General features: G+C 42.3%; 4 protein-coding genes across 10 annotated transcripts in view; 3 read left to right on the top strand and 1 right to left on the bottom strand.

Moving 5' to 3' along the window:
• The first annotated feature begins 114 nt into the window (after nucleotides 1-114).
• Nucleotides 115-2,128, top strand: tprkb (Tp53rk binding protein). Of its 2 annotated transcripts, XM_030720505.1 has the most exons (5): nucleotides 120-159; nucleotides 258-357; nucleotides 544-666; nucleotides 784-960; nucleotides 1,255-2,128. In XM_030720505.1, exons 2-5 carry the CDS (start codon nucleotides 268-270, stop codon nucleotides 1,339-1,341), a joined length of 477 nt encoding a protein of 158 aa, XP_030576365.1. In that variant the 5' UTR covers nucleotides 120-159; nucleotides 258-267; the 3' UTR covers nucleotides 1,342-2,128. The 2 variants fall into 2 exon arrangements, with proteins under 2 accessions (XP_030576364.1, XP_030576365.1); XM_030720504.1 differs by having other exon boundaries at nucleotides 115-357.
• A 2,812-nt stretch (nucleotides 2,129-4,940) lies between these two features.
• On the bottom strand, nucleotides 4,941-7,602 carry LOC115773714 (L-threonine dehydratase catabolic TdcB-like). The gene is made up of 7 exons (XM_030720594.1): nucleotides 7,554-7,602; nucleotides 6,854-7,031; nucleotides 6,592-6,773; nucleotides 6,329-6,459; nucleotides 6,061-6,209; nucleotides 5,884-5,973; nucleotides 4,941-5,766 (listed from the first exon to the last, which is right to left on the bottom strand). The coding sequence occupies exons 2-7, from the start codon at nucleotides 7,029-7,031 to the stop codon at nucleotides 5,525-5,527; spliced, it is 972 nt and encodes a 323-aa protein (XP_030576454.1). The 5' UTR covers nucleotides 7,554-7,602; the 3' UTR covers nucleotides 4,941-5,524.
• A 167-nt stretch (nucleotides 7,603-7,769) lies between these two features.
• trmu (tRNA 5-methylaminomethyl-2-thiouridylate methyltransferase) lies at nucleotides 7,770-12,453 on the top strand. The gene is made up of 11 exons (XM_030720169.1): nucleotides 7,770-7,851; nucleotides 7,995-8,160; nucleotides 9,146-9,252; nucleotides 9,372-9,494; nucleotides 9,635-9,807; nucleotides 9,914-9,967; nucleotides 10,047-10,113; nucleotides 10,425-10,525; nucleotides 10,806-10,950; nucleotides 11,038-11,120; nucleotides 11,236-12,453. Exons 1-11 carry the CDS (start codon nucleotides 7,770-7,772, stop codon nucleotides 11,383-11,385), a joined length of 1,251 nt encoding a protein of 416 aa, XP_030576029.1. The 3' UTR covers nucleotides 11,386-12,453.
• A 1,856-nt stretch (nucleotides 12,454-14,309) lies between these two features.
• The window catches only part of celsr1a (cadherin EGF LAG seven-pass G-type receptor 1a), an 87,140-nt gene continuing 76,254 nt past the window's right edge, over nucleotides 14,310-25,195 (top strand). For all 6 annotated transcript variants that reach the window (XM_030720276.1, XM_030720275.1, XM_030720271.1 and 3 more), the window contains exon 1: nucleotides 14,310-18,011. In XM_030720276.1, coding sequence (XP_030576136.1) covers nucleotides 14,450-18,011 — 3,562 coding nt within the window. In that variant the 5' untranslated portion in view covers nucleotides 14,310-14,449. The remainder of the gene's footprint in view (nucleotides 18,012-25,195) is intronic.

The raw sequence follows: 25,195 nt of genomic DNA, 5'->3' as shown, positions 1-25,195 counted from the left end.
TACCTTACACATATGTGTGATTTATTTTAGAGGATTATGTTATCGGTCGCTGCTTTATTACCTTCTGATATATTTTTCTTTCAAGGAGGAAATTTCCTCTCAAGCGGTGTCACCGTGTTATGGTTCCCGCCGTATAGAGACTTCACGGGAAGCACCGTGGTGACTGTGCTTTTTGTAATATTTTATCAAACAATTATTTTTATTTATTTTTCTACAATGCATCTAGTAAAAAAGCTGGAACTTTTCCCCGACCACAGAGTGACCCAGATGCTCTTCAAAGAAGTCAAAAACGCCGCCGAGTTGAGACAAAGCGCCATGGAGGGGAAAATAAATGCTGCCCTGATCAACCCTATCATGGTGAGGCTTTTCCGTCTGTTTTAGCAGTGTTTTCTTAATGTACGTGTGAGTTTTAGCGGGGTTTTTTATTTTGTTTGGTTTGGTTTGGTTTTAGCTAATAAACCCATTAAGTACTCGTGTCTTTCACTGAAAAAGGGAAAATGAAGAATTAGCTGTTTGTTCACTTTAAACTGCTTTCATTTTCAGCTGGTGAATCCTTTCCAAATTCTGGTAGCTGCCAATAAAGCTGTGCACTTGCAGAAAGTTGGAAAAATGAAGACAAGAACTCTTTACTCAGAGATCATCTTCAATCTGTCACCTACTAATAATGTAAGAAGAAGCAGAGGTTTTTATGATGCATGCTTAACTTCTACTTACCTTTTTTTTAATGTAGCTTTTAATTTAGTTTCAGATATTTAAGCTTTTCATATGCTTTCACACTTATAGATCTCAGAGGCCTTTAAAAGATTTGGGATCTCAGATGGCGATGACTCCGTCCTGGTAGTCCTGGTTCACGACAAAGAGGAGTCGCAGTTCCTGTCAGACATCTCAGCCAGAGTGGACGGCCGGCAGGTTCCAGTGGAAGATGTTTCCTCGCTTTCAGACCACGCAAAGATCAAAAAGGTTGCAGCTCATGTGCATCTTGTTGTATAAGACATGCTGCACAATTTGATTAAAGTAAATGTCTGTTATATCTAGTCCCAGACTGAAAGGGAAATTCAGGGAAGATCTCTGGTAAGAAAAAGCTTTTAGTTTAGGAACAAGTTTAATTCACGTCTGGGAAACTGAGCCTAAATACAGGTTACAACCTGTAGAGTATGTAGTCAAATGCAGTTTCTTCACTACCCCCTTTGACAATTTGCTTGATGGATTTAAGGAACATTTTAATTTTTAAAAAATTGTTTTCCTCTGTTGCAGCTGTACAAAATCACTCCTCAGGAGGAGAAATGTGGAAGTCTGCTTGACGCGGTCATATGCAGAATGGCCACCAAGGATGTTATGTAGGTCCAATGGGATATACTAGGCGTGATTATGAACTTCCGTGACTCCACCCATAAACAATGAAAGTCTACACTTTGATCTCCACTTCAGCGTACTGTCCTTGTGCGGGACTGAACCTCTCCCTGGAAGTCCCGTTCTGATCACACCAGCAGTTTCCCCAGGGACTTGAACCATCAACTTCTTTGTCTGACTGAGCCAGCTATGGCTTTGAGGATCATTAGGAGTCATAAGAGCTGCTTCTACAGCTACAACCCACAGACCAAACAGCAGCTCGCAGTGGAAGAGAGTCCAAAAACAGTGCATCAGGTCATGGCCAGGATCATGTTTTTTTTTTTTTCCAACAACATTCAGCATGATGTGCACCAGAGTCAGACTTTCAACACAAAGATCAAAGATTCTGAGGCATTGGAATGAGTGCGTTTAGCAGAAATCATCTAAACTCTGTTCACCTTTTCTTTCTGGTACACTGTAAACAGAAAACACTGAAGTTTTTCTTTGGTTACACAAACTAAATTGTGTAACTAATGCAGTGCTGTAATAGAGACCACCTTGTTTAATCTGGGTTTTTTTCCAGAGTTGCAGAACTTTATGATCACACCTTGTAAGGCCAGGATATGCCTAATATTAATAGAGAAAATGTGTGTGTTTTTGTTTCTTTTAACCCAACAGTTTGAACAAAAGTCTGTTTTTAATACTGGTCCAGCACACTCTTAAGTTCAAAGCCAACAAAAAGCATCTGTCTTAATCTGTGTACTCTGAGCTCAGTCAAAATAAAGCTTATTTTTCTGAAGTCTTGGCATGAACTCGTCTGTTTCTTCTTATTTTATCTCCTCTTTGTCGCGCTCATGTCATGGGCACTAACGCACTGAGAAATTTTTATATTTCTGAGTTCCAGCACATTATTTAGCATCATCCTGATTTCCTACAGCAACTATTCCTCTTTTATTTTCCTTTGAACTTCTTCATTCACTGTGCTTTTTGGGTTGGTTTTTTTTTTTTTGGCTCTGTACACCGGAGGTGAGTTCTTTGACTGATGGGGACAGCGATGTAAAGCTGGTCTCCTGCCAGCAGAGCTGAATAGTGAATCCACATTGCTATGAGCTGGATGTGAGCCACGTCTCTGAAGAATTAAAAAGAATTCTCATACCCCAAAGCACTAACATGAAAGCTCTTAAATCGAGCCAGATTTCAGCCAATCACTGTCAGCCTGGGGAGGCATAAATAATAAATATACTGCTTGTCTTAAAAAAAAAAAAGACAAAAAAGGGAGGTTTTGAAAAAAGTACATCTGCTAAAGGTTTATTTTTAAATCACTTGGAGTGGTCTGTTTTCCAGAGGTGAGAAGTAACAAAGTACAAATACTTAGTTACTGTGCTTAAGTAGATTTTTCAGGTATCTGTATTTTACTTGAGTATTTATGTTTCTGACGTTTTACTTTTACTCCCTACATTTTTAAACAAATATCTGTACTTTCTACTCCTGACATTTTCAAACAGACTCATTACTTTAAGGTTTAACATCTGAGGGAAGTTTTTATTTCCAGTCACTGAGCCTTCAAACATCAAACCGATCTGAGCCTAAATGGAGGAACAATAACACATAAGGGACAATCCTACTGACGTGTCCTCCCTCAGCGGGGCTTATTGCTTACAAAGAGATTAAAGAGGCAAAACCATATAATTTATGGGCAGATGTCTGTACTGTAAGTTGTGGTCATGATACTTCGCGGCTCAAGCATCTTCAATACTTGCACTAGCGCTGCTGAAGAGAAATAAAGGGAGTAGCATGTTGCAGGTTATTTTAAAGGCAACGTTTCTAAATGCGCAACAGATAGCACAAAAACCGTCTGCAGTTTGTCTGTCTGCTAGCTAAAAGAAGAGCTGCTGTATTTTAGGGAGAGACAAGAATGAGAGAGAAGTTCACTCAGACAGAGAAAGATGTAAGAAAGAGGACAGGACAGGAAGAAGAGATGTTAGATTTAAAGGTAAGGACTGCAAAACAACCTGAGGCATACTAACTTTGTCTAATTCAAAGATTGTATGAAAATACTGCAGTTTAGTGTGTGATAAACAGGTCAGTTTGCTGTACTGTATTTACAGTAAAGCTCTGTGTTGGTGCACAGAGGCTGTGGTCACAGTTACAGGTTATATCAGTGCAGCAGAGATGAGTTTGAATCAAAGCTGCTGATGCTGAGATTCATTCACTAAATCCAACATTTCTACAGCCTGTATGCTGTCAGTGTAGGGGATGGAGATCAGCTCAGATAGCTGTGAAATACTGGGTTACATCTTTGTGAATTCAGTTCATCCACACAGAGCAGTAAACCTCAGAGCAGCAGCAGCAGGTCAGCTGATCACAGCCTGCACACCAACATCATTTACTGCAGCTCACAGTAGAAAGCTGTGATTCTTCTCCCCATGCAGAGACACTACAGCTGATCTTAGGGTTCCTCCACCTTCTGAATCCCACTGTAACCCCTGAGTATCCTCATGTTGGTGTTTAGCTGTGGAGGCACAGTCACCCTCTACTAAACAGAGCTGTTTTTAAATTCCCTTTCACAGTTTGTGTCCTACATAACAGATTCAAGCTGAGTGCATTCATTAGAATGAAAATTTAGATTGGAATAACGTTTGTGTTCTCATGTAATATTATTTCATATTATTACAATAATGTATAATGAGATTCAGTCAGCTTTACAGAAAAATAGCTGGTAGAAACATCCTCCAAAGAGCTACTTTTACTTTCTTACATTGCGTACATTTCAGAGCCTGTACTTTTTTACTTTTACTTAAGTAAAGAACTAAATCTTCAACTTTTACCAGAGTATTTTTTAACACAAGTATTTGTACTTCTACTTAAGTAAAGAATGTTTGTACTTTTGCCACCTCTGCTGTTTTTCCCATGTCAAGTTTGGATGTTCACTCACTGTTTCAGTTCATTTTACTTTGAGAAGTTTGTAGTTCAGTAAAAACAAGTGCAGGCTTTTGTTATTTGCCGTTCTGAAACCCGTTTTAATAAACTTGGCATAATTTTGAGTCGTTTTAATTAATTTATGTGGATTCATTCTCTTTCTCTCTACAAATACTTTCTTTGATCATAAAACACATTTTTGGTCAACTTGAAAAAAAAAGGCAGATGTGAAATGTAAAAGTGAGGTCAGAGGTCAAATGTGACATGATATATGGATGCAAACTATTATGGGATATTTAGAATCCCTATATACCAGCATCATTTCCTAAATGTTGCCAATACAAACAAAGGCAGTAGAATTTTAAGCAGATTTTTAAAGAGAAAATACATTTTATGAAAGTTTGACCATATTTGGCCTTAAAGGAGAGGTCAGAGTTCAAATGAGACATAATATTTAAAATTTTTATTCAGCACTTTCTATAAGTCATAAGGATTTTTGTCAGTTTTGCACCAATAAATCATGACTGACCTTGGAGACCTTGATGGATGTAAGCCAGATTTTAATGGATGTTTAACATGACCCCGCTCTCTACCTCTACAGAGTTTTATCAGAAGTTGAAGATGTTAAGATTTTCATTGGGAACAACCAGGATGGACAAGATTAGAAATGAGTACATCTGAGAAACAGATCACGTTGAGCAAATAGGAGGCAAAGTTAGAGAGGCAAGGCTGAGGGTTTGGACATGTGCAGAGGAGGGATAGTGGATATACTGGGCAAATGATATTGAATATGGAGCTGCTAGGAAGGAGGACAAGAGGAAGATGTCAGAGGAGGTTCATGGATATAGTGAAGGAGGACCAATAAATATTATAAACATATGGTTACAATAACCATTCAGATGCTTATAGATGCCTTACAAATCTTTTATTAACCATTTACCACGTAGTGTAAACATCAGTTGCTATTTTAGAAAATGTGTATAGTTTACAAAGTAATTATTAACCATTAACAAAGTGTTAGTGGGACTCATTGAGAAATACTTAATATAGTATTTAAAATGTGACTGTGTGTACCACAGTAAGCTACACTATATCTCCAAAAGTATTCATTCACCTATCCAAATAATTGAATTCATGTGTTTCAATCACTTCCAAGACCACACCTGTATAAAATCAGCAGTAGTATCATATGTATCATATCAACCATGTTTATTCTAAACTGTTTTCTTAAAGGGGTCCTGGCACAATTTTGTAAGAAATCACATACAGGAGTTTGTCAGTCTGGAAATTTAGAGAGCTCGTCTTTTCCGATGTTCCCTCCAGTGAGGATGCACACAACATTCTTCCCCTCCAGCTCTGGTATCTTGTTGTTAATGATGGCAGCAAAAGCAGCGGCGCCTGATGGCTCCACCACCAGCCCAGATCTGTAGAGGGTGGACACTGCCGCTGTGATCTCCTCATCGCTAACCAGGACGATCCCTTCCACGTAACGCTGGCACAGCTCATAGGGGAGTCTGCCTGTTGATTGAGCAAGAAAGCACTTGATTTGTGGCAGATTATGATGATCAAAAACAGAAAGTGAAGGAATTTTTTATATAAACCAGAAGTGCAGGAGTGAAATTTGAGACAAAGTACCTGCAAAAGGTGGTGCAAGACCTGATGCGATGCTCTTACTGTCCATTCCTACTGGCTTCTTCTCAATGAAGCTTTTGTACATTGTGCAAGCTGCATCACACAGAAACACACTTAAAAGTTTCTGCTGACTTTGCAAACAAAAGCAAACCAAACATCAGTTTGTTGATGAGTTTTTACCTCCTTCCGGTTCCACACCATAGATCCTGGTGTTGTCACAACCTGACAGTTTGATGGCAGCAGCTACTCCGGCCAGCAGCCCGCCTCCACCGCAGCACACCACCACCACGTCCGGCTCCAGTATCACATCCAGCACCTCCATACCTAGACTAAATATATGTGCACACACAATTAATGAAGACAGCAAGAGTAAAAATGATGTTTTAACCTATAAAAAATGACAGCATTTTTAATGCTTTTATTCAACAATTTTCAGCCCTGACTGTACCTGGCATGTCCTGCAATTAGATCCAGGTCATCGTAGGGATGCAGTAAGGTCATGTTGTCCTCCTGAACGCAGCGGTTCACCACATTTACCAGACAGGATGTAGGAGCTCGCTCCACCTCAACCCCAAAACTCTGAGGACAAGAAGAACAACATGATTAAGTAATAAATTCACACTTATTAGAAAGTAAAAATACTTCATCTGTCTGTATTTAACTTTCAAGGCTTTTGTGTTTTGTTTGATGACACCACAAATGACCTCTGACCTGTATGAGGATGGACCTGGACTCTGGGGCAGTTTCTGGCATCACCACTTTGCCCTTTGACCCATAGTGTTTTGAGGCATATGCAAAAGCCTTCCCGTAGTTCCCGGCAGACATGGTGACATAACGGTTGCCTGCCAGTCTCCTGGCAAACTGATTGGCGACTCCTCTGATCTTAAAAGACCCTATCATTCAAAAACAGAAGGTCAGTAAATCTTCCACCAATCTGAGTTGGGTGAAGCCGATCAAAGTGGGTTTGGCCAACCAGTTCTCTGCATGTTTTCCAGTTTGATGTGGATGTTGCAGCTGATGCTGAGAGGGAGGGACGTCTGGCTCCAGCCAATCATGGGGGTGTGGATGACGCCCAAGGGGCTGCTCCTCACCGTCTCTCTGGCTTCTCTTAGCATGTTCAGGGTGATGGCCTCTGCAGACACCTCACCCATCTGGGTGTCAACATAGTCAGTATTTTTCACATGAAGCATTGAGACACATACTAAGGGGTGGCTGCAGCTCAGGGGGTAGAGCATGTCATCTACCAATTGGGAGGTCGGTGGCTAGATACTGAACCACAAGTTGCTCCCGATGTGTTAATGTTAGATTGGGAAAAAAAAAAAAAAAAAAAAAAAAAAAAAAAAAGCTTGTAGTAAAGCGCTATACAAGAACCAGCCCATTTACTTATTTATTCATATATATATTTGCAGTTACTGCAGGACTCCTTTTAAATATTTGAAAGCGACAACTTTCATGCATGTCTTAGAGGAAATTAATTTGACAAATTCAGTAATATTGAAAATATTTAAGAGTTTAGCTGATTTAAACGGGGAGCAGTTCTCGACCCTCGGATTTATTAGGAAAAAAATTCGTGAGTTAAAATATAAAATCTGTGTTTTACACAAGAATCCTTAAATGACACAAAACATAAATAAATATATGTATATATTCTAATCGGTATATTTCATACTGACCTTATTATTTATATGGACTTCCGTGGCGTTTAGTGTTACAACCTTTTTGGCTCCCTCTTCAACAGCTTCATGGTTCCGACATAAAATGTGTTTCATGTCGGACGCTTTTGCTCACCGGACCGCAAACAATGGCGGCTGCTGGAGAGCAGTTGGTTGAAATTTCTTAGCTGCGCGAACAAGAAAATGTTTAAAGTGAGACTTAAGTAATATGAAATCATGGGCTTGATAAAGCACGTCGTGTGCGCCATGTCCGGCGGCGTTGACAGCTCTGTCGCAGCGTTACTGCTGAAGAAAAGAGGTGAGAAAACACAGAAAACACACCTGCATTGGCTTGGTGGTGGAAAGCAGTATGTTAGGAATAAAATAAGTAAACCACATGAAGTCAGAAACACTAAAGAAAAGCTGTAAATGAGTCTTATTTTGGTTGTGCGCTTTATGAAGGATACAACGTGACAGGAGTTTTCATGAAGAACTGGGACTCTCTGGATGAGAAGGGGGTCTGCACCACGGAGAGGGACTGTGAGGACGCATACAGAGTGTGTCAGAGCCTGGACATCCCCTTTCATCAAGTTTCCTATGTCAAAGAGTACTGGCATGAAGTTTTCAGGTATTGCTTTCGGCTGCTCCCTTTTAGGGGTCGCCACAGTTCATCTGCCTCCATCTCACCCTGTCTGTAACATCCTCCTCTGTCACACCAACCCTCCGCATGTCCTCCTTCACTACATCCACGAACCTCGTCTGAGGTCTTTCTTTTTTTTGTTCTCCTTTGTCCTTTGTCCAATATATATCCACTATGCCTGTTCTGCACATACCCAAACCATCTCAACTTTGCCTCTCTAACTTTGTCTGCAGAGCACTTGACCTGATCTTTCAAGGATTTCTGTCTGCCATGCTAAACCTACAGTATGGGCCATATTGTTTTTTACGTTATTGTCACTTCTGTTGTATTGCATTGTTTATATAGCAACTTTCATACAAACGTACAGTTCAAAAAGACCAAAATCATCACTGAAAACCAGATATTAAGATACAGTAAATGCCAGGAGTCATGGGGGGAGGGGCAGACATACAACCAATCATGCTCACATTCACACCTAAAGCCAATTTAGGATTACCAGTTAACCTACTGTGTGTCTTTGCACTGTGGGAAGAATCTGGAGTCCCAGAGATCCTAGGTGGGTTCCCTCCAGGTACTCTGGCTTCCTCTCCAGCTGGTCGTTGGATTTAAACTCGGGACTTTCCTGCTGTGAGGTGACAACACAACTACCAAAACACTGTGTGCCCACAATGATTATGTACGGCATTAAAACTGAGCAGGTGCTCAGTTGGAGGCGGGTTGCAAAGTGACTTGCAGATGTGCAGCAACTGTGTGCAGGCTAAAACAACTGAGTGGAATATCAAGTGAGCTGCCAGGACTCCTGATCAGGAAAAAAGATCTGAAGTTAGCTATGTCACTAAGATTTAAAATCCATATTGACTTTTTTGAACTATAGATAAAACTAATCTGAATGTAAAATCTCTCAAAGTTTGGGACTTGTTTTTTTTATCCTGTGTTGAGCACTGAGTGCAGTTTCTCTCTGGCTGGTTTGCAGTAATCTGTTGAAGGAGTATGAGAAGGGAAGAACGCCAAACCCGGACATACTGTGCAACAAACACATCAAATTTAACCACTTCCACAAGTATGCCATCAACACCCTGGGTACGTTCTTATATTCTCATCATACATGGAAATGAACTGAGTCTCTGATGCTTAATAGTTCAAAATAAGCTTGCTGAAGTGTCAGACATGGTCCAGAAAGGGGAAATTGTTTTGTATAGGTGCTGATGCCATGGCAACAGGCCACTATGCCAGGACATCACAGGAAGATGATGAGATTTTCGCACAAGCCCGCACAGCTCCACCTACCACACTCTTCAGAGATCGATTTGAGATCCGAAATCGTAAGTGTTTGACTCTGCTGCTTTTTCACTTTATATCTCTGTAATCAGCTTCTAATTTTATTTAGACTATTTTTGTGTTTCTGGCAGTGAAATCTGTCTTTTTTTTTTTTTTTTTTTTTTGTCTGTTTTCCCTTCTCCAGCTGTGAAGCTGCACAAAGCTGCCGATCTCCTCAAGGACCAGACCTTCTTCCTCAGTCAGATCCCACAACAAGCCTTACGTCAAACAATGTTCCCGCTCGCTGGGCTCACCAAAGAATTTGTGAAAAAGATCGCTGCTGAAGCCGGGTTTCGCCATGTGCTGAAGAAGAAAGAGGTGCCCACAAAAATGACAAATATATAGACAGTAATGAGGAGAGGATCACAGGAATAGGGATTTAATTTGACTTGTGACTAAACTGAATGTGTCACTGTTGTTTTAGAGCATGGGGATCTGCTTCATCGGGGAGAGAAACTTTGAAAAATTTATCTTAGAGGTAAGTATTTGTTCTCCCATGCTCTTCTGTGATTACCTCAGATAATGTTACGCTTCAACTCTTTTGTTTCTGTTTTCAGTATCTGGAACCTAAACCGGGGAACTTTGTCTCCATCGAGGACGGGACTGTAGTGGGAACCCACAAAGGTATGTTTGCAAACGGCTTTTTAAAAAGAAAACAAGAGTGTGCCACTATTGTGCAGAAAAAATATATTATAGTGGCGTTCTTAGTGCTAAAAAGTGCAGTTCCTCAAGTGGCCACTTGAGGCTGACTTCAAAGTTGAGTCATTTCCCGTAGAGTCCCATTTTAAAATGATTATTTTGGTCTGTGTATGTAATTCATATGTAAAGTTGATCTGTCTACATATAAAACACATTATACTTTAGTTTTTGCCCTCAAACCAATGTTCCAAGTCACAGTAGACACGTCTGTCATTTTGTTGTCTGTTTCTGTCCAGGTTGGTTCACACTGACACTGGGCCAAAGGGCAAGGATAGGCGGGCAGAGAGACGCCTTGTTTGTGGTGGACAAAGACATCGTTACAGGGGATGTTTTTGTGGTGAGAACATCCGTGTTTTTGCCATAAAAAAAAATGAAAGCATCCTCCTTAACATTCTCCTGAAGCTCCCTTACAATAAAGAGGAATTTTGTCCTTTTTTTTGGGTTTATGAGTGTTTTTGACTCAAATATATAAAAAAACCTGTTTTGAAAAATGTTTTTAAAGTGTGAAATTTAAATTATGTTAATACCTTTAACTGCCTTTAGGAGGCAGTGTAGTCATGTGTGTTCTGTCTTGCCCCCTTTCTAGTACTTAATTCATTAACCCTCTTATGGTTCAGGCTCCAACAACCAATCACCCGGCTCTTTTCCGCGACACCATTCGAACGGAGCGTTTCCATTGGGTAACAGGTGACCCGCCTCCTGAACTAGCCAGGACCCAGATGATGGAGTGTCACTTTCGCTTCATCCACCAGATGCCGCTCAGTGAGTTCTATGATATTGATCCCTGTGAGCCGATTATTAATACTGATGAGGTCAAATATTGAACACTCCTTCGATTGTGTTTTCCAGCTCCCTGCACAGTAACTCTGAACATGGACGGTTCTGTATGGATTTTGCTCTCTCAGCCAGTCAGAGCTCTGACACCTGGACAGGTAACAGCTAATATACCAGTGTTGGAGTCCAGTGCAATTGTTCAGCACTGTTCTGTGACATCAGACTATACGGATGCAGTCTCTTTGTGTTACTGTAAAGTGTTTCCTTCCCCAGTGTGCTGTGCTCTACAAAGGGGACGAGTGCTTGGGCGGTGGGAAGATCACCCAGCTTGGGCCAAGCGAATTCACACTCCAGAAGGGCCGAGAACGGATGGTAGCAGCCTTGCAGCACAAAGAGCACTCGACCCCTGAGCCAGACAGCTGAGAGGACCTCGCAGTCTGGCTGTGGAAGAAATGCTCTCTTTGCAGGACCTTAGGTAGAGCACCCTGTTTAGGAAAAGAAGCCATCTCTCAGACAGGCCTTAGTGACAAAGTGCAGGTGCTTCGGGAGGCTGCAGAGGCTTGATTGGCTTTTTAAAGGCTCCATAACACAGCAGTACTTTTGACACAAAAAGTAGATTTCTGCTGTTTTTGGCTTTAAATAATCTTTGCATCCAAGCGATGGTGTTTTGGAGCAGAGACTCGATGGTTTACTTAGTAAAAGTAACCAAACACTGAAAATAAATCCAGCTTCACTGCAAGGACAGAGAGGCACTCATGAAATATGATTATTTAATTGATAATCATGCACATGATTTGGTGGTTTGTTTTTTTTTAATGATCATTTTCATGTAAGAAATGTGAAAGCAGAAACCAAAATCAAGCTCATGTTGATAAGTAGTTCTTTATAACTACGGTACTTATCTCTGACTTATCTAACTGCTTCCTCTGACTGTAATTACTGGGAGACCTGAGGAGGAGAGATGCGTGAAGTTCAGGTGGGACGTCGGTCAGAATGGTCACGTCAGACTCATTATTAGATCAGAGTAACTCTTAACCTGTTCTGATTTTTTACTGTAATAAGATTCAAACCTGCAATTTGTAATAAAACTTTCAATGTGACTTTCTCCCTCCTTTGAACTTCTAAAGGTCCTGAAAATTATTTTTGTATGTGGTAAAACTTCTAAGATCCAGGTTTATTCAGTCCTGGATTTGATGCTAGATAAATTATGACCTAAAACACACACACTAAGTTGAAAATAGAAAAGGTGGATATGAGGGGGGAAGTTTTAGCTGTCAGTGACATTTTGAAGTTATTTAAAATTAATGTGCCGTTTATTTCAGTCGTACATTAAAAGAAAGATGTTACTGCTCCTCTGTATTATAATGTACTGCATTTGAAATGCCAGGTTAATGAGGAAGGGGTCGGTGCCTTTTAGTGGGTCTGGGAGAAGAAACTACAAACTGTACATGTGAAAATTTTAATAAATACAGTGAGTGATGTGTGTCTGTATGCCTCAATATTCTGTCCAATGATATTCTTGAGCAGTATACATATGTTTACATATACTTACTGGCCATTCTATTAGGTACATCTTTTCAACTGCTTGTTAATGCAAATATCTGATCAGCCAGTTACATGGCAGCAACTCGGTGAAGATGACCTGCTGAAGATCAAACCGAGCATCAGAATGGGGAAGCAAGGTGACTTTGAATGTGCCATGGTTGTTGGTGTCAGAAACTGCTGATCTGCTGGGATTTTCCCACACAACCATCTGTAGGGTTTACAGGGAATGATCTGAAAAAGAGAAACTATTCATTGAGCAGCCTTGTTGATATCGGAGGTCAGAGAAGAATGGCCAGACTGCTTTATGATGACAGTATACTCATCTTCTCATGGCTGCTACATCACAATCGGTTCACTGTACTCAAGTGGCCTCCGCAGTCATCCAATTTCAATCCAATAAAGCACCTTTGGGATGCTGTGGAACAGGCGATTCTCATCATGGATCCAACCAACTTGTAGCAACTGTGTGATGCTATCATAGCAATCATTCATCATCATTCATTCCATAACCACCATTGCAGTTGTAGGGAGGCATGAGAGGTGTCCTCATAGCAATATGGACCCAAAATCTCTGAAGAATGTTTCCAGAAATTTATTGAATCTGTACCACAAAGAATTAAAGCAGTTCTAAAGTAAAAAAGAAAAGAAAAGAGGTCAACCCAGTTCTGGCAAGGTGTATGTAATGACGTTGCTGCTGCGTGATTATAACACCTGTGGACCGGCTGGTCTAAAGCTACTGATCCACACGGTGGCGCTGTTATATAAGATTACCGTCCACTTGCGAGCCTGTTATTCTGTAGTTAACATTGTTTTGCACAAACAATGAATCCCGAGATTAATGGCATTGCTTCATGAGGCATATTAAAGCCGAGCATATGATGTGATGTTCCGGAATTCATTTGCATTTCTGGCATTAACAGATCGTCATGTCAGCTTAAACCTGTTTTGAGGCTAAACAAAATGAAAGCTTTCAAAAAAACAGAAAATGTGGGTTTGAGTGAAAATAAAATTCCAAAATCAAAATTATGAAAAAGAAATTGAGAAAAAAATAGATTCCTAAAATGCTGTCTGATTCAGGTAGTTATTATTATTATTATTATTATTATTATTATTATTATTATTATTATTATTATTATTATTATTATTATTATTATTAATGTGTTAACTGTAATTTCACCATTGTGGGACTATTAAAGGTATTCATTCATTCATTATTATTATAAACGAAAAACCATTCAAAAGTCTCGCCATGAACTAAACTGAAAGGATGAACAAAGTGTCCGATTCCTTGATTTATAAAGCTGTAACGTTCATACTGATGGGACATCAGACTCTGTCCACCTTTCTCTCTTCCATAGATGAGTAGAAACTTTTTAAAGCAGTAAAACTATCAGCTGGAAGTTTAAGGAATTGTTCTGAAATTGTTCACCTGAGGTTTTGGTTCAATTAGTCTCAACTCTTTTTTTTAAGTGCCATCACTGCTTACAACTACTTCACCACACAGAAGGTGAAGAGGGAGCAACACTCAAACGCGCAGTAGGAATTTTACCCAACTCTCGCCCTATTGTAATAACAATGCGCTTGTGCGTATTGGTCACCGGGTCAGTGGCACTTCCTAAATCTCCATGAGAAAAGAAAAAGCCCCCCCGCGCCGAAAGCGTCCCGGAGGGGGAACACAGCAGGTTTATGGTAATAAGTCTCTGAGGAGGAGAGAAGAGGAGGAGGTGGAGGCAGAGGAGAGCCACGGAGCCATTTTGTACTCATTTTAAACTCAGTGTGGGTTTACGCAGCCGCGACGCGCCAGGATACGCTGATACTATGGATACCCAGCGTCTTTTTCCACGTTAAAAAAAAAAAAACTTCACCATGAAGGATAAAAGTAAAACGCGGAGTTGGGAGAGGGAGAGTTAATGCTTTTCCGCAGGAGTTTCGGTGAAGTTGAATGGGATCTGGCAGGTTTACAAGCATGGAGCTACCGATGTGTGGTTGGATTTGGGTTTGTGTCCTGTTCGCGGTGCCGCTTGCGGAGTGTTTGGAGATGCACCTTTCAGAGACTTCACAGCCCGGGAGCCTTTTGGCCAACTTGTCGCTCGGCCCTGGATGGACTTATAAACTTGACAGGACTTTATCCCCAAAAGTCATGCAGAGCTTTTTCCACGTTGGGAGGCTCGATGGGGTTATCCGTCTGTCCCACAGAGTTCAGTGTGCACGCACACCCAGGAACCCTGCGCCTGTTTATTTCAGAACAATTTCCTCCGCGTCGGGAGACGTTATCCTGACGCACTTTAATGTGTTCGTTCATGGCCAGGACTGTTTTATAAAATACAAGAGAAAGAAAGCGTCAGGTAAGCCAGACATTCACATAAAACACCTTTCAAAACTGGAGGCAACTTCCTGCTTACCTGCAGGTACGTTGTTTTTGAATGTAACAAAACTTTTACCCACCTTCACGCGAAACACTGCCTTTTTGAATACTCAGTGTGTTGGAAAGAACTTTATTGGGGTGTTCAGACATGGAGATTTATTCCTGGACAGTGACTTATGTCTTAAGCACAGTGCACTGCCCGAGGTGAAACTGCACTGCGCGCTGCGCAGCTCCCCGGGCAGCAGACTCTCTGTGCAGCTTAATTTGGCGCTTGTAAAAGTGCGCAAACAACACGAAAGCCTACCAGAAACCATCCAGAGGAAGTCTGGCAAATTGATCAGAAGGGGGAAACGGCAGGTTAATACATCTCCCCAGTTCCAGCTCCCCAACTATCAGGTGTCCGTGCCCGAGAATGAGCCCGCCGGCACGCGAGTTATCACCCTGAAAGCAACGGACCCGGATGACGGAGAGGCTGGGAGGCTGGAGTACAGCATGGAAGCTTTGTTTGACAAAAGGTCTGATGACTTTTTCTACATTGACTCACAGACAGGAAGCATAACAACCATCCAGGCTCTGGACAGAGAAGTCAAAGACACCCATGTGTTCAAAGTTACTGTGACTGACAGTGGCACCCCCAAAAGATCTGCCACTTCTTACCTCACTGTCACTGTAAGCGACACCAATGACCATATCCCTGTGTTTGAGCAAACTGACTATCGAGTTAGTATCCGGGAGAATGTAGAAGTGGGCTTTGAGGTGATGACAATCCGGGCCACTGATGGCGATGCGCCCTCCAACGCCAACATGATTTATAAAATTGTGAACGCTGAAGAAGTCAACTCTGTGTTTGAAATTGACCCCCGGAACGGTCTGGTGAGGATCAGAGAGCGGCCTGACAGGGAGACCCAGGCCCAGTACCAGCTGATTGTTGAAGCCAATGATCAGGGGAAGGACCCGGGTCCTCGCAGTGCCACCGCCACAGTTCACATCTCTGTGGAAGATGAAAATGACAACTACCCACAGTTCACTGAAAAGAGGTACGTTGTGCAGGTCCCAGAGAATGTGCCAGTCAACACCAAAGTCATCCAGGTGGAAGCGACAGACAGAGATGAGGGAAACAATGCCAAAGTTCACTACAGCATCATCAGTGGCAACATTAAAGGGCAGTTCTACATTCACTCCCCCACTGGGGTTATTGATGTCATCAATCCTCTTGACTATGAAATGATTCGGGAGTATAATTTAAGGATCAAGGCTCAGGATGGAGGCAGGCCCCCACTGATAAATGGCACAGGGATGGTGGTGGTGCAGGTGGTGGACGTCAATGACAATGCACCCATGTTTGTCAGCACACCTTTCCAGGCCACAGTTTTGGAAAACGTGGCCATCGGTTACTCTGTCATCCACATTCAAGCAATTGATGCTGATTCAGGGAAAAATTCTCTTCTGGAATACCGGCTCACTGACACCGCACCTGGTTTTCCATTCACCATCAACAACAGCACAGGCTGGATTACAGTAAACGAGGAGCTTGACAGGGAGACCACTGAATTTTACACCTTCGGCGTGGAGGCGAGAGATCACGGGACACCAATGAAGTCCTCCTCTGCCAGTGTCAGCATCACGGTGCTGGATGTGAATGATAACGTGCCCACATTTACAGAGAAGACCTACTCACTGAAGATCAATGAAGATGCTGTGGTGGGTACCAGCGTGCTGACAGTGACTGCTGTGGACAGGGACGTTAACAGCGTGGTAACATATCAGATCTCTAGTGGCAACACCAGAAACCGCTTTGCCATCACTAGCCAGAGTGGCGGCGGCCTCATCACCTTGGCCCTTCCCTTGGACTACAAGCAGGAGCGCCAGTACGTCCTGACAGTCACCGCCAGTGATGGGACACGTTACGATACCGCTCAGGTGTTCATCAACGTCACTGATGCCAACACGCACCGGCCTGTCTTCCAAAGTGCCAATTACCAGGTGTTTCTCAGTGAAGAAAAACCAGTGGGCACCACTGTGGCGGTGATCAGTGCGACAGATGAGGACACCGGGGAAAACGCTCGCATCACATATGTGATGGAAGACAATGTTCCTCAGTTTAAAATTGACCCAGATACAGGTGCCATCACAACGCAAATGGAGATTGACTATGAGGACCAGGCCTCCTACACTTTAGCCATCACCGCCAAAGATAATGGCATCCCTCAGAAATCTGACATCACGTACGTAGAGATCATCATCCAAGATGCTAATGATAATGCTCCTCAGTTTCTCAGAGATATCTACCAGGGGAGTGTACTTGAGGATGCACCTGTCTACACCAGTGTGCTCCAGATATCTGCTTCAGACAGAGATACTGGGACCAATGGCAGGGTGAGCTATACATTTCAAGGTGGGGATGATGGAGACGGGGATTTTTTCATAGAGACTTACTCTGGCATCATCAGAACCGCTCGCAAGCTGGACCGGGAGAATGTTCCTGTTTACAATCTGAAGGCCTTTGCTGTGGATAAGGGTGTTCCGCCTCTGAGAGCTGCTGTCTCTATTCATATTGTAGTCCAAGATATAAATGACAATGCTCCAGTGTTTGAGAAGGATGAGCTTTTTATTGACGTGGAGGAGAACAGCCCAGTGGGATCAGTCGTGGCCCATATCACTGCCACTGACCCCGATGAGGGCACCAATGCTCAGATCATGTATCAGATCGTAGAGGGGAATATTCCAGAAGTGTTCCAACTGGATATTTTTAACGGAGACCTCACTGCACTTACAGATTTGGATTATGAGGCCAAAACTGAGTATGTCATAGTGGTCCAGGCCACATCAGCACCGTTAGTGAGCCGCACCACTGTGCACGTCCGCCTACTAGATATGAATGACAATGAGCCAGTGCTGCAGAACTTTGAGATTATCTTTAACAACTATGTCACCAACAAGTCCAACAGTTTTCCATCTGGAATAATAGGAAAAGTTCCAGCTCATGATCCGGATGTGTCGGATAAGCTGCGTTACAAGTTCGAATCTGGAAATGAGCTCAGTCTGCTGCTTTTGAACGAAGACACCGGAGATCTGAGGTTGAGCAGGGATTTGGACAATGACAGGGCCCTGGAAGCACCCATGACCATTTCAGTTTCAGGTAAGCAGTCGGCCATTACTCAAGTTCTTTTTGTTCAGTGGGAAAATCCTGCTTTTCACGTCAGCTTCATGTGTCAGTACATTCAAACGAGGTGATAAAATGTGTGATTTATCATCACACTGTGGAGTCAGTGTAGAATTTTCTCTTGAATAGCTGTGGTGTTGACTGTATGATCAGTGAAGTGTTTGCTGCAGGCTCTGTGCAGAATCCGGTTGTACTGCTTTTGTGCCATTTGGCTGATAAATGTATTGTGTGCAAGTGGTTGGTTGAGGTAATAAAAAGGTGCCGTTCTCAGGGCACCCTCATAACTCAGCGGCTTTGTTGTTGTAGTTATGAGTTTCTGTCAAAAGCGGGAACACACACATGCATGTAGTGTAACTATTAAGCGCTTATTCATGCTGCACTCTTTAAAGTGCATGCATTTGGCTTTCTGCAGGTGCACTGCAGCTTTTTGAGCTTTGCATAAGTTTTACACATCGATTTTTGAATGAAAGAGAAGTTTCTCTGATGGAGGTTTTGGAGCTGAAGGCTTAGATCCAAACCGTGCTAAGTTATGTAGAAAGAATTTGCACTGAGCTTCTTTTTTTTCCAAGACAGACGCACACTTTGTTCTTTAAAGTTAAAGATTAGACAAATGCAAACACTTGGGACAGTCACACCTAAACTGAGAGGATAACTACAGCACAGTTGAGCTGATACACACATTCTCAGACTTGGTCATTAATAAAGAAGAATACACTGACAGAATAACTGTCCTGTCATCTGTCAGTATCTGCAAAACCTCTCCACTCTTTCTTATTCTCTTCTCATTCCCTTGCTTTCTCTGCTGGTTCATCACTCAGAGTACTTTAAACCCCAAAATGGGCAAACAACCCAACACAGCTAGATCTGCTCAGCTCTCTCCCTTTTTCTCTGCACCTTGTCATGTCTCCCAACATATGCACATGTTGGTAAGAATGCAGATGAGCAGCTACGATGCAGGGTGCACCGGGGCAGTCTGCACTTCCAGTACATCTGTCTAATTTCAGTGCTATAGATCGTTATGATAGGTGATAATATTTAAGATGACTTTGCATGTAATTGTTCTTCACCTCAGTACCGTGGTTCATAGGGCAGTGCAAGGCTTTCACAAGAAGTCCTCCTCATTGCTGGAGGACTTGTGCCTTGTCTGTGTCCTGGACAAAAGGCTGACTGACCTTTTCTAAGTGCTTTATTGCTGTTGTAGTCAAACTGCAGAGCATCTGAGACCCCAGCGACCCAGCAGGTTACAGGCCTTATAGCCCTCATTCACTGCCTCTGCTTTCATGACAGCTGAGAGTCTTGCTGTATCCTTGACAACAGTGACCTCATGATAGTCCCAGCGGGGGGCTGGACTTCTTAATTAGTTGTGGCCTCGTGCACCAAAACACATAAATATATGTAAGCACATGTTCATGCACAATTAAACAGATGCGCACACTTGAAGAAGAGCCCCCTCCTCCCCTTTTATTTATTTATTTATTTTTAGTAATGTCAAGTGTTAGGTAACCATTGCTGCTCGTGACTTGACCTTTTGACCTTTGGGCTTTCTGTAGAGGAAGGCCTTAGGGGATTTTTAGGCTATCAGTAAGTTAACTAGCACTGTGAGTCAGGACACCATTTGTGTCTCAGTCGGTCTTAAATTAGGTCAGAAGATGTAAATTAGGGTTCACCGAGGTTCCAAAGTCCAGCTCAGGACCGGAATCACACCATATTACTGTATACTGTAAAGGTCTGGATCCAGTCTAGTTACTGTCGGACCTGTTTGCGTCCCTTTCATAAAAACCAGTTCATGTTGGGTCTCTCTTTGGGTGTGGGTACAGTTTCCACATGTCAGCTGAATAAGTTACAACTAGTTTAACATCTGACAATAAGATGGATGAGGCTGGGTGAACAATGAAGTTCACCTGTGTATGTACAGTTAAAGAAAGTCACATAAAAACAGATTTTTTTTAAAGGCTCATCACTATAACAAAAGACTGCTGACTGATGTATTGGAGTCAGGATTGTTTTGTCTCATTTAGAGAGAAAGAGGTGGCCAGCTGTCACTCTTTTTATCCTCCTAATCAAAGTTTCTCTTTAAACCTGTGTAAGTCATGCACAGGTGCTTTTCCTCTGGCAAACAGGAGGCCTGAGAATGTTTCAGAGCTCTCTGCTGAAACACAAGAATGCCCTGATAACTCTACCGAGATACACTCGCTTAACACACTTTGCTAGCCACAACACTGTTCCATCTGTCCTCAGTCTCTCCCTTAGTGTGTGTGTGTGTGTGTGTGTGTGTGTGTGTGTGGTAGCTAGGGCTATGTGTTCTGATTGTAAGAGCTCTTATCGCAGCTTTTCAAATTTCACTTTAAACCTTTGGGGTTTCTCTGTTTTCTAAAAGATGAGTATCTGTCATTTTCTGATGGTCACAAAGGTATAACTGTACTTCATTTGAGTTTAGTACACCTACACACATATGAAGCCTTATAAGTTACTTTTTATTTAAAGATCATAGTCAGCTCTCTTAAACTAGATATGACCATTTAACATATGCGTGTATCTTCATCAAATCTAAATCTCACATGTGACAGAAGGAAGGAAGTCTGTTTCATTAACCAGTGCAAACACAGTGCACAGTGTAGAAAAGGCTGCAAATGTGAACAGCAATAAAGTTTTTGTTTTAGGGCTGGAAGGGCATTGATCAATAGTGTTAATTAGTGCCAGATTATTCAGCTATGCAGTCACCATTCAAGCATATGTGCAAAAGGCATCAACTAGTGTGTAGGGTTTTTTCTTTTCCAGGAAGTATCTACCTGATAGGCGAGGTTTATAAATGTTAAAGCATGCAAAAATGCGCTATAGGAGGAGTTGTGTGAGATCGCTCCTTCATGCAGCACAGCATGTCGCTGCTTAAACAATTAGGAATGATTTATGCTAAACCGTCTTTTTCCAGTCAAGCTCTGATCTCTCGCTCTTTCCTGATCCTTGGTGAGCGAGATGGCATGATGCTACACGCACTCATTCACCCCCCTCCCTCTGCTTCCCCAGCTTTTCCCCATGGGGCTTTTGCCAAGCTTCCCTGCATTGGGTTTGGCTCCTAATCCCGTTGGAGGAGTTGCGTAGCTCAGCTTTTTAACATTTCTTTCTTGTGCCCCCCCCCACCACCACCGCTTTCTATGCTTTCCCTCTCTTACTATGCGTAATTCGATTTCTGCTGTAACGCAGGAACTTCAGCTTTGAGTGTGTTTCTAAATCCGGGCCAAGTAAAATATGGTGTGTTGATTGGTTCAGTTCAGCAGGCAGACCACTTAAAAACATTCCTGTGAGAACCACAGCTTTGCAATTTATAAGGACGCTCGAGTGTAATTGTGCCTTTGTTTTGAGGCACACTTGCAGTAGTGTAATAACACTGTAGAGCATTGGGTGTGATGTGCTGCTCTTTGTGGCTTTTCATTTATCTGCTTGAGCCAAAACATGATCTGATCCAGTGGTTTCAAGTTATTATTTGCTTGCTTCAAACACGTCACGGAGGATATAAGAATGCGAAGACTAATAACTTTGTGTGTGGTTCCGCCCGACAAACATCAGCTTCCTGGAGTTCCTCTCCTGGAAGCAGGTGTGGTGATGCACAGGCAGTGATGACCTTTCACATGTGAAAACAAAGCAGGACATGGGGGTATTTACATACATAGTCAGTGGTGAGAAATGGCTCTGTACTCTTCTTCACATGCCACATGACCTCAGGCTGATGGATAGGACAGACAGAGGGGTGGGTCGTAGGGAAAAGGAGGAGGAGAAAGATGTTGTGTGGGTGTTTCTGTGTATATCACCAAAAACAGCCGGATAAATCTTGACCGTATGGTCTCTTAAGTCAGTGTCAACAATGGAGAAAAAAACAATGCATTAACTTAAATCTCAAGTCACCATGGATGTGTGCAAGAGTTGGGCGATGTGTTGAAAGTTTCCAGCTGGCAGTCGCACTGGCTTTAAGTTTTCCTGCAGTATCCATGTGAATATGTGTGTGCGTTTGACGTTTGGCATGCGCAGTAACTGATACTGGGAGATCCCATTCATTCTTAAGATATCACACACTCTTCAGGGTTTAAATGTTGGCCCCTCACCACATTCCCCTCAGACTCTTCCCCCTGTATCAGAGTTTTTATGTGCTTCCCTCAAGAATTTCCCATTGCTTGACCATGCGCCTGCATAGTCTTGCTCTCCTTCCATGTAGCTGTTGAAGTTAAATCTGTCCTGAGTCGTTACAGAAACTTATTAGATTACTGTCCTCCCTTCTCTACCCTGCCTGTCTGCCTCTGTCTGCCTCACTTGTCAAGCTGCCTGTCCTTTCTATTTTGTGTGTGTCTAATGTCATAGGTTTAGCTAAGCGGCATTACTCCATTCATGTTGATTAGTAGGTCCAGGCTCAACTGTTACATGGATTATTAGGACATCTGCACGATGAATCCTACTAACTTTGGTAGTCCTAAAGAGGATCCTGGTGCAGATTCTTATGTCAGGATTATAATCCCTTACAAATGTGCACATGAGCAGCTGTTTTCTAGTCTGCTTGGAGGACCTGTTCATAGTTACTGTTGTAGGTTAGTGTCAGCACAGACAAGTCCACAACAGATTGTAAGACATGCAGGCATGCACACTGAGCCTTTTTAATGATGGAATATGCCACTCACACCTGAGCATCGACGTTGCTAAAGAGTAAAACAAATCCTGTTTTTACTATCTCCTATCTTTACTATCTTTGCTTTCCTACTGGAACGCACTTAACTCAGGATTGGCATCACTCCCAGCTCCAGTTTTCCTGTTAATTTTTATTCAGGATTATTTAGGCGGTTTGTCTATTATATTATCTGTGGTTAAATTAACTTAAGTTAATCACGAAGTCAAAAACATGCGATAATTTGTCCTTTCATATTGAAATTATATTCAACAGCTGGTTAGCTGAAAGTAGCATAATGGCCGGACCACATTATTTATTGTTAATTTAATCCATGCGGAAACTCGGGTTAAAGATATTGCAGTGATATGAATGTTTCAAAAATCGTTCAAAACCTAAAACAGCCATTTGCAGCATTTTTTTTTTTGGGCAACTTGTTTATCAGAACTGAAAATGTAATTGCTCCTTTGTCCTGAGGCAGGGTAGAGAACACAGCTCTAGTGTAATAACAGTGTTCATATCTCCTCGTCTCTGTTTATGTGCTCAATGAGCGAGAAAGGAATCACATTCATGCTTAATCTTGTACGTTTACTGTGGGCTAATGTATTCTTGTTAGGTGTGTGTGTGTGTGTGCGTTTTTGCTATGTGGGCATGTGCGCCTTCAGGCTGTAGTCTACAGTTTGAAGTGTAAATACCAGGGGATCAGGACAGGTCACTGTTTAACTCCACTGATGTCTGAATGCTCAATTACAGGCTAGAGAGCAGAGGGACGTTTAAGGATCTAAAGCTGTCTGCTTGATGCCGTCTTTGGCTGTGAAAAGAAATGTGGCCACACACTGACTGACGGATAAGTTAGATGTGGCTCCCATTTTTCCCAAGGGAAAAAGTCACCTTTAATTTGTGTGAAGTATGACAAAAAGTGGCTTTGTTGGAGATTTCATTTTATTTTATACAAGATAAGGAACTGTCTTTTACATGTGCTATGCCTCCTAGCCACAGTGCTATCTGTTTATTTATCTATGTCCAAGTCTGCCTTATCTGTCCACCTTTTACTTAAGACATATTTCCTCCCACACACTTAGTCCACAAGCTTTGTTCCCAGCAGGAAATCTCTCTAAGCGGTGCACTGCTTTTTTTGTAGCTGGCCGGAAAGGCAGCTAGAAAGTGAGGTGCCTTCCCATCGTGCAAGTGTTTGCTGTGGGGATTTCAGAGAGGGGGTTGTTTGTATGCAAACACCCATGCCCAGGGGTTTGGGTTAGAGATGGGTAAGGAGGTAAAAATGAAGCAATGCATGTGGTTTGGCACCTTAGGTTTTGTCTTTTGGTAAGTTTGAGTGTCAGATAGTGTGTATTTTAAAGTATGTCTATGGGTGCACTGTTTAACGATAAACTGGCTTCGTTCCCTCTCTGTCACAAACACACACACAGTTAGGTAAGGCTGTCTTTTGTTTGCCTGCTGCTTGTTTACATGCTGCAAGACAGCGAGACAGTGACAGGTTTTGGGGGGCGGTGGTGGTGGTGGTGGTGGTGGGGGTCTTTGTAACCGGACCATATCTCTCCTCTGTCTTTCTTTTTCATTCTCTCTAACTCAGAATACACAATACTCTTCTTTGTGTCTCTCAGCAGGGGGGCGGGGGTGGGGGCTCCACGACTCGCCAACGGCTCACGAGTGTGATATTACATGTGTCATGATGTGCTATGACCAGCTGCTGGAATGTTAAGTGGTGATGGTGGGTGGGGGCTGAGGATGTATATAGATGCTACCTAAGTGAATGATAAGTGTGGCCGTGAAGGAGAAGATAGGGAGACAGTCGCAGCTCCTTCCATTAATCTTTGTTCTTGTTCAGTGACTAACTTTGGATCATGTGTCATTTTTGTGGGATGTATTTCACCTTGAAGTCAATTAAGCATGCAGTTATCAGAGATGTAACTTTTTCCAGAAAAAAGTTCTGCTCCTCTGCTTTAGACATTGTCCCCATTGTTCCTTTTTTCCTCCTTGCTAACACGGACTCCAAGTTGGCTGCAGCATCATACAGATGAGGTAACATTCACTTGTTAAAGCAACCCTGACAAATTTAGACTACCGGTCACATGTAGGCTGCATACCACACGACCAGATTTTGTGCTAATGTATGCTACTAACAAAAAAAGTGTCACTGTTCAATCTGTGCTCTGTAATGCCAATTACTATTAAAATGATGGATCACCAGCCCGAGGAGGTAAAGCAGCTCCTTTTCTAACCTCTACTTTAAATACTGGAGGTGCCATTGGGTCAACAGCAGAAAGAAATCAGCAGCTCTTCTTTCAAGTGGACACATGCACAGTAACCCTGAACTCTTCTGGACCTCACCTGACAGAGGTGAGGTCCAATCAGACAATCAGACATTAGCTGGTTTTTAACCTTTAACCTGTCAGCACCCCTGTACAGAAGTAGTTCCAGAAAGGCCCTAGATATTCAATGGAGTTGAACCCAGGACCTTCTTGCTGTGAGGTGACAGTGGTATCCACTATGT

This window comes from Archocentrus centrarchus, chromosome 23 (genome assembly GCF_007364275.1).
Source record: "Archocentrus centrarchus isolate MPI-CPG fArcCen1 chromosome 23, fArcCen1, whole genome shotgun sequence".
NCBI classification, from domain to species: domain Eukaryota; kingdom Metazoa; phylum Chordata; class Actinopteri; order Cichliformes; family Cichlidae; genus Archocentrus; species Archocentrus centrarchus.
The sequence above is the reverse complement of the archived record's forward strand: the minus strand, read 5'-3'. Positions and strand labels throughout refer to the sequence as shown.

Excerpts from the sequence above, each read along its gene's own strand:
- LOC115773714 (XM_030720594.1), bottom strand. The coding sequence starts at position 7,031 with ATGGGTGAGGTGTCTGCAGAGGCCATCACCCTGAACATGCTAAGAGAA. Across the intron at positions 6,460-6,591 it reads CCAGGTCCATCCTCATACAG|AGTTTTGGGGTTGAGGTGGA; the intron begins GTCAGAGGTCAT and ends TCTTGTCCTCAG. Across the intron at positions 5,974-6,060 it reads TGGTGTGGAACCGGAAGGAG|CTTGCACAATGTACAAAAGC; the intron begins GTAAAAACTCAT and ends TGTGTGATGCAG.
- tprkb (XM_030720504.1), top strand. The coding sequence starts at position 217 with ATGCATCTAGTAAAAAAGCTGGAACTTTTCCCCGACCACAGAGTGACC. Across the intron at positions 358-543 it reads CCCTGATCAACCCTATCATG|CTGGTGAATCCTTTCCAAAT; the intron begins GTGAGGCTTTTC and ends TTTCATTTTCAG. Across the intron at positions 961-1,254 it reads ACCACGCAAAGATCAAAAAG|CTGTACAAAATCACTCCTCA; the intron begins GTTGCAGCTCAT and ends CCTCTGTTGCAG.
- trmu (XM_030720169.1), top strand. The coding sequence starts at position 7,770 with ATGGGCTTGATAAAGCACGTCGTGTGCGCCATGTCCGGCGGCGTTGAC. Across the intron at positions 7,852-7,994 it reads GTTACTGCTGAAGAAAAGAG|GATACAACGTGACAGGAGTT; the intron begins GTGAGAAAACAC and ends CGCTTTATGAAG. Across the intron at positions 8,161-9,145 it reads TACTGGCATGAAGTTTTCAG|TAATCTGTTGAAGGAGTATG; the intron begins GTATTGCTTTCG and ends GCTGGTTTGCAG.